Below are 10,254 nucleotides of genomic sequence, written 5' to 3'. Positions count from 1 at the left end.
GCCGCGAGCCGGGCGCGCAGTCCCGGGCGCGCAGTCCCGGGCGCGCAGTCCCGGGCGCAACCTCGCGGAACGCGCGGCCCTCGCCCCCCGCCCCGCGCCGCTCGACCCCGTCAGCCCCGCCCCGGCGCCCCTTTCGCCGACCAATCAGGAAGCGCGACCGGCCTCCCGGCCCCCGAGGCCCCGCCCCCAGCCGGCGCATCGCCAGCCAATGAGCGGCCGAGCCCGGCGCCCAGTGCGCGCAGCCAGCGCGGAGCCGGCTCAGAGCGAGAAAAGCAAACCCAACCCGTCGGGGCCGCCGCTCCGGACCCGCAGCCGCCGCCGCCTCCTCCCCCCGGATCGGGTGTACTGTCCCAACCCGAAAGTCCAGTTCTGCGGCCCGGCAGCGGCGAGCGGGCGCGATGACACAGGAGTACGACAAGTGAGTGAGGCGCAGGAGTCCGGCCGCCGCGGGGGGGCCGCGCTGAGGGGCAGCACCTGCAGCGAGCGAGCCGGGCGCAGACCCGAGGCCGCGCGGGCAGGCGGGCGCGGGGCGCGGGCCGCGGGCCGGGGGCCGCTGTCCACTCCACGTCGTCACGGCCTCTGCCCCTTAGCCCTGCCCGGCTCTTTGTTCGGTCGGAGCCCCGGGAGGAGAGACCCTGTCCTCGGGGAAACTCGACACCGGAGGGTTCACCCTCCTCCCCGGCCAGGTTGGGTCCCCTCGGGCGCGCACCTTGGGGTCCGGGTCTCCGGCGCGGTCGGGTGCGGCGCGAGGTCGGGGCGCAGCCAACGCCCCCGGGCCTCCCCGCCCCCCTCTCCTGCCCGGTCGGCCTTGGGAGCCCGGTGGGGCTCGCGCCGCGTCGGGACAGGTGGACTTCTCCAGGTAGTCTGTGGTCTCAGGCTCGTCACTCGGCGACCTGCTGGAACCTCCAAAACAGAAATGTAGGGAAAGGTTGAAGTGCCCCGATGTCCGGGCGTTTTCTTTTCACTGGCTGGCGGTATGAGTGGGAAAACGGCTGTAGGAGTTATTTTGCCATTTGCATCATTGATGGTAATTACAGATTACCGTGTTTTTAGTGCTGGAGAGAATCAAGAGGATAAAACTTTGAAATCCGGGTGTTAAACGAGAAAGTACTGTACAAGCTAATATGCTTTTTAGAGTTTGTGATTTAAAAGCGTATTTCGACAAATGTAAGATGGTAATGTAATAAGGCATGGGGGATTAACTGGGCGAGGGAGATTTCTGTATTTTCTTTGCAGCTTTTCTGAAAATATAAAATTGTTCTAAAAATTTTAAAAACTTACTAAAGAAAAAAAAGGGAAATCGCACCAGGCCAGTCAGTATATTTCAGATCAGTAAGTTTAAGGCAGATAGGTACCCCTCCCAGTTTCTTAGTTATTTGTGAAGGATCGGTTTTTGTCATTGTGTTCTTTTTCTGGATGAGATAGATATTTTGTATGGAGTATCTTAAATGGATTACTCTTGTGTTGTAGAATATGCAGTTAAATTATTGCCTGAAACATATTTCAGAAGTCTGAGAGATCGCCGACGCAGAGTTTAAGGCTCACCTGAAAGTGATGATGAGCCTTCGACGACTGAAGCCTGCTTCCTGACTGTCATGAGGAAGTAGACTAAGAAAGGCAACTGGTTTTGTGTTTATTTCTTGACGTATAGTTTAGATAAGACAAATTTTCCAAAGCTAACATTTTGGCCTTAGGCAGGCTTTGGAAATATGAAACACCTTCAGGGTGATTCCAAACATAAAGCCATTTCTCTATTTTCTATTGCTTGTACAAATTTGGGATGTGGGTGGGAGAAGAAGGGAAGTTGAAAACTAGCATTAAGGGAATTGAACAGCCAAGTGCTGTCATAGTCTTCTGGAAGTAGCTATTACGCTATTAATTATAGCTTAGCAGTACACCAGTAAATCAGTCCATGGCACCAGCCGTTCAGTAGCTGTTGTACTCTGGTCCTGATGGCTCAGGGAATGGCACTTTGTATATTTCTTTATTTTCTTCAAAGTTGAGATTTGTGTAAGCAATCTTCCCCATTTTTAGACAAATGATCTGCTTCCTTTGAACAGCCTTTTATGTTTGTTTTGTGTTAAAATAGTATACCAGCTCAAGACCTTCTTACCAAATGTAACATTTATGCCAAAACGTGAGTAAAAACATTGGCTTTCAAATAACACTTCATTTTGACTAAGGATACACTGTTGGATTTTTTTCCCCTTTTTTGAAGATGTTCTCCTTTTTCTAAATCTGTATCTGTTCTTAAAGGCCCTGGGTGACTCCCAAACCCTAACCTTTGTTGATTACTTGAAAAGATAATCAGTCTTTCTACATTCACTTTTAAAATAGGTAGGTCACCTTTAGGCCATTTACATATTTCATTTGTGTGTTGCAATGAGAGCCAGTCCTTCAATTTGCTTGTTAGAATTGTAATAATTCAGAGGAGTTCCAAACATTTAAAATTTATTTTTCTCCTTGAAAATAAACTGCTTTGTTTTGCTAGAGTCAGCGTTCCATTTTTTCTCTTTATTGACTTATTAAATAGTACCAACCGAACAGTTGTTGAGACTGTTTACATTTCAAGTTTTTGGAATTAGTAATGTTTGCTTTAATCTTTTAAATTAAATCTTCTATAAGGTTTCACTAAGATCGCCACTGATTTTTTTGGATTTTTCCCACCAAACTACAGTGTTAAAATGAAACAGTTCTTGTGCAGTGTGGAAAACTAGCAAAGATTTTTTTAAAAGCCAGATTTTCCCACCTATTTTTTTTTAAAATCTTTTTGTTCAGTGGCTTCATTTGTTGTTGGATATTCTTAAGTGTTTATCTCTAAGATAAACAGTTAACTCCCATGCCAGAAAATTATGCCTCTTTATTGATTTACAGTCCCCTTTGGCCACATTCCATGCTCAATCTGCTGGTAATCAGTAGAATATTCTGGCTTTCTCATATACCCCGGAGGATTGCGTGAAGTATCCCTTTTTCTTTCTGCTGCTTCTCCCCTCCCCACTGTGTTCAGGTAGGAATTTTTAAGGCATGGCGGCCACGGTAGAAAGAGGGAATAACATGTAGCAGTGTGATGAACGGCACATGCTCTTCTCAAGAGGGGACAGTCCTGATTGTGTGTTGGAAGAGAACAAATATTCTCTTTTCCTTACTGTGTACTTGTGTTTGTTTATGGAAAGTATTTGAATAACCTGGCATTTTCTCGGGGATGGTTTTGTTTCGCTTTTTTGCCAAAAAGTATACCCTGGGTTCCACGTGTAGGTGAACTGCCAGTTCGCTGGCTGCCTAGATACTTTACGTCTTACTGTGGGACCCATTGGTCTGCACCTATGTGGTTTGTCTTCTGGTCTTGTCTTAATTTGACTTCCTAGGGTCATTGATGAAACAATAGGCTATTTTATGGGAATGTCAAGGAATTGGTAGCTTATGATGCCTTGCAGTAGAAAAGTATGTGTTTTGTTTTTTTTTAATTTCTCTGAAGCAAACGGCCAGTGTTGGTTCTTCAGAATGAAGCACTTTATCCACAGCGGCGGTCCTACACTAGTGAGGATGAGGCCTGGAAATCCTTCCTGGAAAACCCTCTCACTGCAGCGACCAAAGCGATGATGAGCATCAATGGAGATGAAGACAGCGCCGCTGCACTGGGCCTGCTGTATGACTACTACAAGGTGGGTTTGCCTGCCTTTAAAACCCTTAACAGCAGTCTCCAATGCACTTGATTCAGCAGCATATAAAACAGTCATTTGCTGGTAGAATGCCATGCAAGTTGCTTCTGTAGTGACTATAAATAGTTTAATGAGTACTTTGACTTACTGTGGTTCAAAGCTAAAAATCTGTGATTGTAGAATCAAAGGGTTGTTTTTAAAACATGCAAAGCGGTCAGCTGCTGTGGCTCTATCCAGAAGGTGAAGCTACCATAAAAGAAGATGCTAGATGTGCCTTCTTGGGTTTGAGCATCTCACTGAAGGTGGTTCTTAGTGCCATGGAAAGTGGGCAGGGCTCATTTACCTTTCACCTTTATTCCTGGGTAGTCAGGATTATTTCCTTTCCCTAAATGATACTACAGAGCCTTTGAAATCATATTCTGTAGTCTAGGACTGTCCAGTTCCAAGACCAGGATATGTTTTGTTGCCTGTTTCTAGAGATTTGGAGTAGTCTTAATTAAATATAATCTATACTCTGCATGGAATTTTACATGATTTTCATTATCTGTAAGTGACACTACTGATTTGTCTCATTATCATTGTCCTGATAACACTAGCTGCCACTATTATGCTAGACATGTTACCAGCCTGTGTGCGACTTCTCACTCAGAGGTCACAGCTAGGATGTGTGCATCTGGGGCCCTAGTCTGGGTCATGGCCGAGGCCACTGTCTTTCTAATGCAGCATGCGTACCGCTCTCCTTCTGGATTCACCTCTCCATTCTTCCTTCTGACCAGGAACACACATTTGGGGGTGGCTACGTCTTTAGGGTGCTACTTAAAACAGCAGACTGAGTTGAAGCACAGCTTTGCCACGGGGCCTTTGTCTCATTGTCACTCTGTGTGACTAACTTGTGTAATCATTGTGTTGTCATCAGTACCTGTATAAAAACAGGATCTGTTTGATTACCAGAAGCTTCTTAATGACAGTATCTTCTCATGAATGTAGTGTATATTTTTTAAAGTTTATTTTTGCTATCTTTTTGTTTTAAAAACTTTCAAACCTACATAAAACTTAAAATAAGAGGATAATTAATTCCTGAATACCTTTACCTAGAATCGCCAGTTGCTAGCCATTGGCTACATTCTGGCACTGTATTCTTTCCTTAATATAAGAAATACAGAGGTGAAAGAAGCCTAGGAGATAGTTTTATTATTAAAATTAGGGTGATTAGCCTGAGCAACATGACGAGACCCCTTCTCTACCAAAAATAAATAAATAAATAAATAAATAAATACAGAAATTAGCCGGTTAGTACACATGCCTATAGTTTCAGCTACTTAGGAGGCTGAGGTGGGAGGATCACTTAAGCCTGGGAGTTGGAGGCTGCAGTGAGCTGAGATCATGCCATATCACTACACTCCAGCCTGGGTGACAGAGACAGACCCTATCTCAAAAAAAAAAATGGGGTGATTATTTCCTAGTATGAGGCCATGTGTCTAAGTTGGGGCTGAGGAATTGAGGTAAGCTCTTTTTTCTTTGAATATGAGCAGAAACTTGTGTAATAACTAATGATGCTAGAAGAAACCCTTACCAGGGAAACATAGCCATGAAGAGTTCCTTTGAAGTGGAAATTATTATATATCTGTTCTTATAGCTTGTTTTATTGACTTACTATAAATTAAGTTCCTAAAACATTAATTACAAAGTTACATATTTTTAACTGAAACTTTTGAGAATGGGAGAAACTTGTTGGTACAAGTTTCGTGCCAGAAAGACCCGTGTAATAATACTAGGTATACTACTCCTGTGTCTCATAAGCATATAATTCCTCATGTCTGTCCATGAAGGGTGACAATTTTAGTGGTACTTACTTGTCAGACTTCTTGTGATAGGTGTAAATTTATTTTCTTCTTCTTCTTCTTCTTCTTCTTCTTCTTTTTTTTTTTTTTTTTTAATAGAAGCAGAGTCTCACTCTTGCCCATGCTGGAGTGTGGTGGTGCAATCATAGCTCACTGCAACCTCAACCTCCTGGGGTTGACTGATTCTCCTGCCTCAGCTTCCTGAGTAACTAGGATTACAGGTCATGCCTGGCTAATTTTAAAATTTTTTGTAGAGATGGAGTTTCACTATGTTGCCCAGGCTGGTCTCAAATTCCTGGCCTCAGGTAATCTTCCTGCCTTAGTCTCCCAAAGTATTAGGATTACAGACGTGAGCCACTGTGCCTGGCCTATTTTCTTTTTCAAATAAACTGAATTATTTGTTTCAGGTCTTTGGCTGTATAAGCATCAGTCATTATTACATAATAATTTTGATAAAGCTTGAAAAGCATATTGTCAATATATGAAGCAGTATTTTTTTTTTTTTTTTTGATACAGAGTCTCGCTCTGTCGCCCAGGCTGGAGTGCAGTGGCGCAGTCTCAACTCACTGCAACCTCTGCCTCCTGGGTTCAAGCAATTCTGCTGCCTCAGCCTCCCGAGTAGCTGGGACTACAGGCGTGTGTCACCACGCCTGGCTAATTTTTTGTGTTTTTAGTAGAGACGGGATTTTACCATGTTGGCCAGGGATGGTCTCGATCTCTTGACCTTGTGATCCACCTGCCTCGGCCTCCCAAAGTGCTGGGATTACAGGCGTGAGCCACTGCACCTGGCCAGCAGTGTTTTGTCTTTAATGGTGAAAACAAGGATGCAGGAATAGAATTTTCACGCTGAAAGCCATTTTTAAGCACCTTAGCCATTTTGGAGTGCGCAATGGGGTTAAATCTCAGTCGAGTTATTTCTACAGGACACTCACTAACGTTTGCCTACTTTTCACTTCCCTTGCAAAGAAAAGAACCAAAAAAGGAATAGAACACTGAGTTAGACTTGTCCTTTGGGTGATGGACATATGAATCCCAGCGTATCTAAAGACAGTGATCATATGAAGCCCTCATTTGGATCTTGGAAGAAATGAACGGTTAACATGGCTGTTCCTTCTGCTTTTGCATTTGATCTGAATGGAGGGTGGTAGGAAAGAGCACTGAGAAAGTTGGAAGAGCTCCGTTGTGTTTTCAGTAGCTTCTTCTCTAATTTTGTGTAGATAAACAAGTAAAACCAGGGCAGAGGTATTTCTTTTTTTCTTTTTTTTTTGAGTCAGGAGGGGTCTTGCTCTATCGCCCAGGCCGGAGCGCAGTGGCGCAATCTCTGCTCACTGTAACCTCTGCCTCCGGGCTGAAGCGATCTTCTCACCGCAGTCTCTCTTGTGTAGCTGAGACTACAGGCACATGCTACCACGTCTGGCTAATTTTTAAAATTTTTTTGTAGAAATGAGTTTCACTATATTGCCCAGGCTGGTCTCGAACTCCTGGGCTCAAACAGTCCTCCCGCCTTGGCCTCCCGAAGTGGCTGGGATTACAGACATGAGCCACCACCTTTGGCCAGCGGAGGTATTTTTTTTAAGAGATGAGACCCAAACTCCATGACAAAATAAATTTATCATGCTCTGAGTTTATTTGACAACTCAATAACAGTTGCTTTTTACATATCAACCAGATGGGTGATTTATCAACCAGTAGATAAATGAATGATTGAATTTACTGAAAAATAAAAGGCTGTATCTTTGGGTAAACTGCACTTCACTGGATAAGAGCTAAATTCTTTTCATGTGTGCTAATATCAGGTTCCAAGAGAGAGAAGGTCATCAACAGCAAAGCCAGAGGTGGAGCACCCCGAGCCAGATCACAGCAAAAGGTAACATTCAGTGCATAACAGCATAAAGAGTGCAGGGGGAAATGCCACGTTTCTGTAACAGCAAAATGGGAGTTTGTTTAAATGAACAACCACTAGTAAAAGAGATAGGTAAGTTGGACTCTTACTATCTAAATTCAGATTTCATCACGGATTTGCCTCTGTTGCTCTGAAGAGTTCCTTTTTTCTTCGGGTGTAGTAGTTGCCTTTTCTAGGATGAAACCACTAACTTTCTCCTCCTCCAAAGGGATAGTTTTAGTAATAACTTCAGTATTTGCTTATTTGTTTTTGAGGTTTTCTTTAGAAGGATGTGGCAGTGGTCCATTAAAAAAATTAAGCACCAATGACTCTAGAACAACTGCCTGAGTAAAATTGAATAAAGCAAGTTAAATTGTATTCAAATTCGTGTTGAAATTATTTGTGAAATATTTTAGATTAAAACTTTCAGAAAATTTAGTTAACATTTGGCTAGCCATGAAAAACTTTAAAAAGACACCTTTTAAATTGTCTTGTGTTTTATGATCAGTCAAGGAATAAAACATATTTAAAGGAAGAATGATCATCACCCAGTATCCCATTACCCTGATGATTGCTTTATTCATTGTTTTGATGTGTATGCAAATTTTATGTAGCCGTAGTTGTGTTCACAGATAGGATTTGGTAGTATACTTTCTTCTGCTTAGTTTGTTTCATAAACATTTTCTCTGTGTTTTAATCTTCATAATTATCCTTTGGAAGAGGACTTGTGGCTTTTATCTTTTACTTTTCATTATGGGCATTTTCAAACATAATAAAAATAGAGAAACAGTATAAGCCCACATATATCCATGACCAGCCTCAACAGTTATCAACACAATTCCTCTTGTTTGATCTGTTCTTCCCTCTTCTTCAGCTTTGAGATTAATTCATGTTTTTATTTTATTTATTTTTGCTGGAACATTCTGAAGCAAACTGTAAATATCCTTATAATTGCTGCTATATCTAGTTTTCACTATTATGAAGCCTTAAGGAACAACTTTCTAGACTTTTTCCGTTTTAGGATAAATTCCTGGGAGTGAATTTATGGTTCAGGGTTCAAACAGTTTTATTGATCTTGAAATGTACAGAATTCTCAATTTGCCTGTTTCTTAAAGCTTCAGTCTATATGATTTCTGGGGGCTTTGAAAATTCTTTCATTTTACCCACTGGAAATCATCTTGTATTGCTCAAATTATTTATCATACCAAATTTTAATTTTATAAAAAGCAGATGTGTCTACTGATACAATGTAACAATAGGTTTTCTGGGGTGAAAGAGAAAGCCAGGCCCAGCGCAGTGGCTCACGCCTGTAATCCCAGCGCTTTGGGAGGCTGAGGCGGGTGGATCACCTGAGGTCAGGAGTTCGAGACCAGCCTGGCCAACATGGTAAAATCCAGTCTCTACTAAAAATACAAAAATTAGCCGAGTGTGGTGGCACACGCCTGTAATCCCAGCTACTCGGGAGGCTGAGGCGGGAGAATTGCTTGAACCCGGGTGGCAGAGGTTGCAGTGAGCCGAGATCACACCATTGCACACCAGCCTGGGCCGTAAGGGCAAGACTGTCTCAAAAAAATAAAAAATAAAAAAGGAGAAAGCCAAATAGCATAGGTGGTAGGAAAAGTGGTGACCAAGTGATAATAGCTCATACTTCTTGAAGACTGTGTGTCAGGCATTATTATACACCTTTTAGTGTATCATCTCATCTCAACCTGATGAGAATGGATGCCATTATTGTCCCCATTTTACAGATGAGGATTCAGTTACTAAGAGATGAAGTAACTTGCTCAGGTGACACAGAACTTGAACCCAGGCAATTTGACGCTGGCATCTATGCTGTAACCCCAGTTGATCAGATCACATAGCTTCAGGTTTCTAGTAAAACATAGTAATTGTTTTTAGGATTATGGAAAGTAAAGCTTGTTAGAGGAGAGCTCTGAGTCCTTAGTATTTCAAATGAAATTTTACTTCATATGTTTGGATTTTATTTGACTGATAACCAGAAAGCCTTTTTCCCTTTCTCTAGTAATGGGTAGTTTTGATGTTTTCTGTTTATTCTGTCAAGTGTATTGTTATTGCACAGGACCCAACAGCCCAGTGCTGTTAGGAAAATAAAAATTGTCAAAGAACTACATCAGCATCGCGTTTGAAAGCAGTTTTCTTTTCTTAAAGAAACAGCATACCAATTGTGACAGAGCAGCCCCTCATCTCTGCTGGGGAAAACAGAGTGCAAGTGCTGAAAAATGTGCCGTTTAACATTGTGCTTCCCCATGGCAACCAGCTGGGCATTGATAAGAGAGGCCATCTGACAGCTCCAGATACTACAGTCACTGTCTCCATAGCAACGATGCCTACCCACTCCATCAAGACAGAAACCCAGCCGCATGGCTTCACTGTGGGAATCCCCCCAGCAGTGTATCATCCTGAGCCCACTGAGCGGGTGGTGGTTTTCGATCGGAATCTCAGTACTGACCAGTTCAGCTCTGGTGCTCAAGCCCCAAATGCTCAAAGGCGAACTCCAGACTCGACCTTCTCAGAGACCTTCAAGGAAGGGGTTCAGGAGGTAAGGAAACAAAAACATCGTCCTAAGACGCCTGTGTGTTTGTATAAGTATTGGGTTCCGCCTTTTCCTTGTTATGTAAGCGTGAAACTCAGCCTGAAATGAACGGATTAGGAATAAAAGATTTTTTTTTTTTAAGAGAAAAGGCCCATGGGTATAATTTGTAAACTAAGCCTATACAACCAGAAGTTATTATCAAGGGTGCAAGGCTAATCTTACCAGCAGCTGAGTTAACAATTATGATTTCAGCTAAGGGATTTGCTGGGGAAAAAGAACCCCATACATAATCTTCTGTTGACCACAGGTAGATTCTCA

General features: G+C 42.9%; 1 protein-coding gene across 2 annotated transcripts in view; it reads left to right on the top strand.

Annotated features, from left to right (window-relative positions):
• The first annotated feature begins 215 nt into the window (after window positions 1-215).
• Window positions 216-10,254, top strand: part of GRHL1 (grainyhead like transcription factor 1) — a 50,012-nt gene continuing 39,973 nt past the window's right edge. The window contains exons 1-4 of one of the 2 annotated variants that reach the window (XM_054545903.2): window positions 216-418; window positions 3,476-3,662; window positions 7,297-7,367; window positions 9,552-9,942. In XM_054545903.2, the coding sequence (XP_054401878.1) occupies window positions 399-418; window positions 3,476-3,662; window positions 7,297-7,367; window positions 9,552-9,942 (669 nt within the window). In that variant the 5' untranslated portion in view covers window positions 216-398. 2 annotated transcript variants of the gene reach the window in all.

The sequence above is a fragment of the Pongo abelii genome, chromosome 12 (genome assembly GCF_028885655.2).
Source record: "Pongo abelii isolate AG06213 chromosome 12, NHGRI_mPonAbe1-v2.0_pri, whole genome shotgun sequence".
Taxonomy (NCBI): domain Eukaryota; kingdom Metazoa; phylum Chordata; class Mammalia; order Primates; family Hominidae; genus Pongo; species Pongo abelii.
This window is presented reverse-complemented; position numbering and strand designations above follow the sequence as displayed.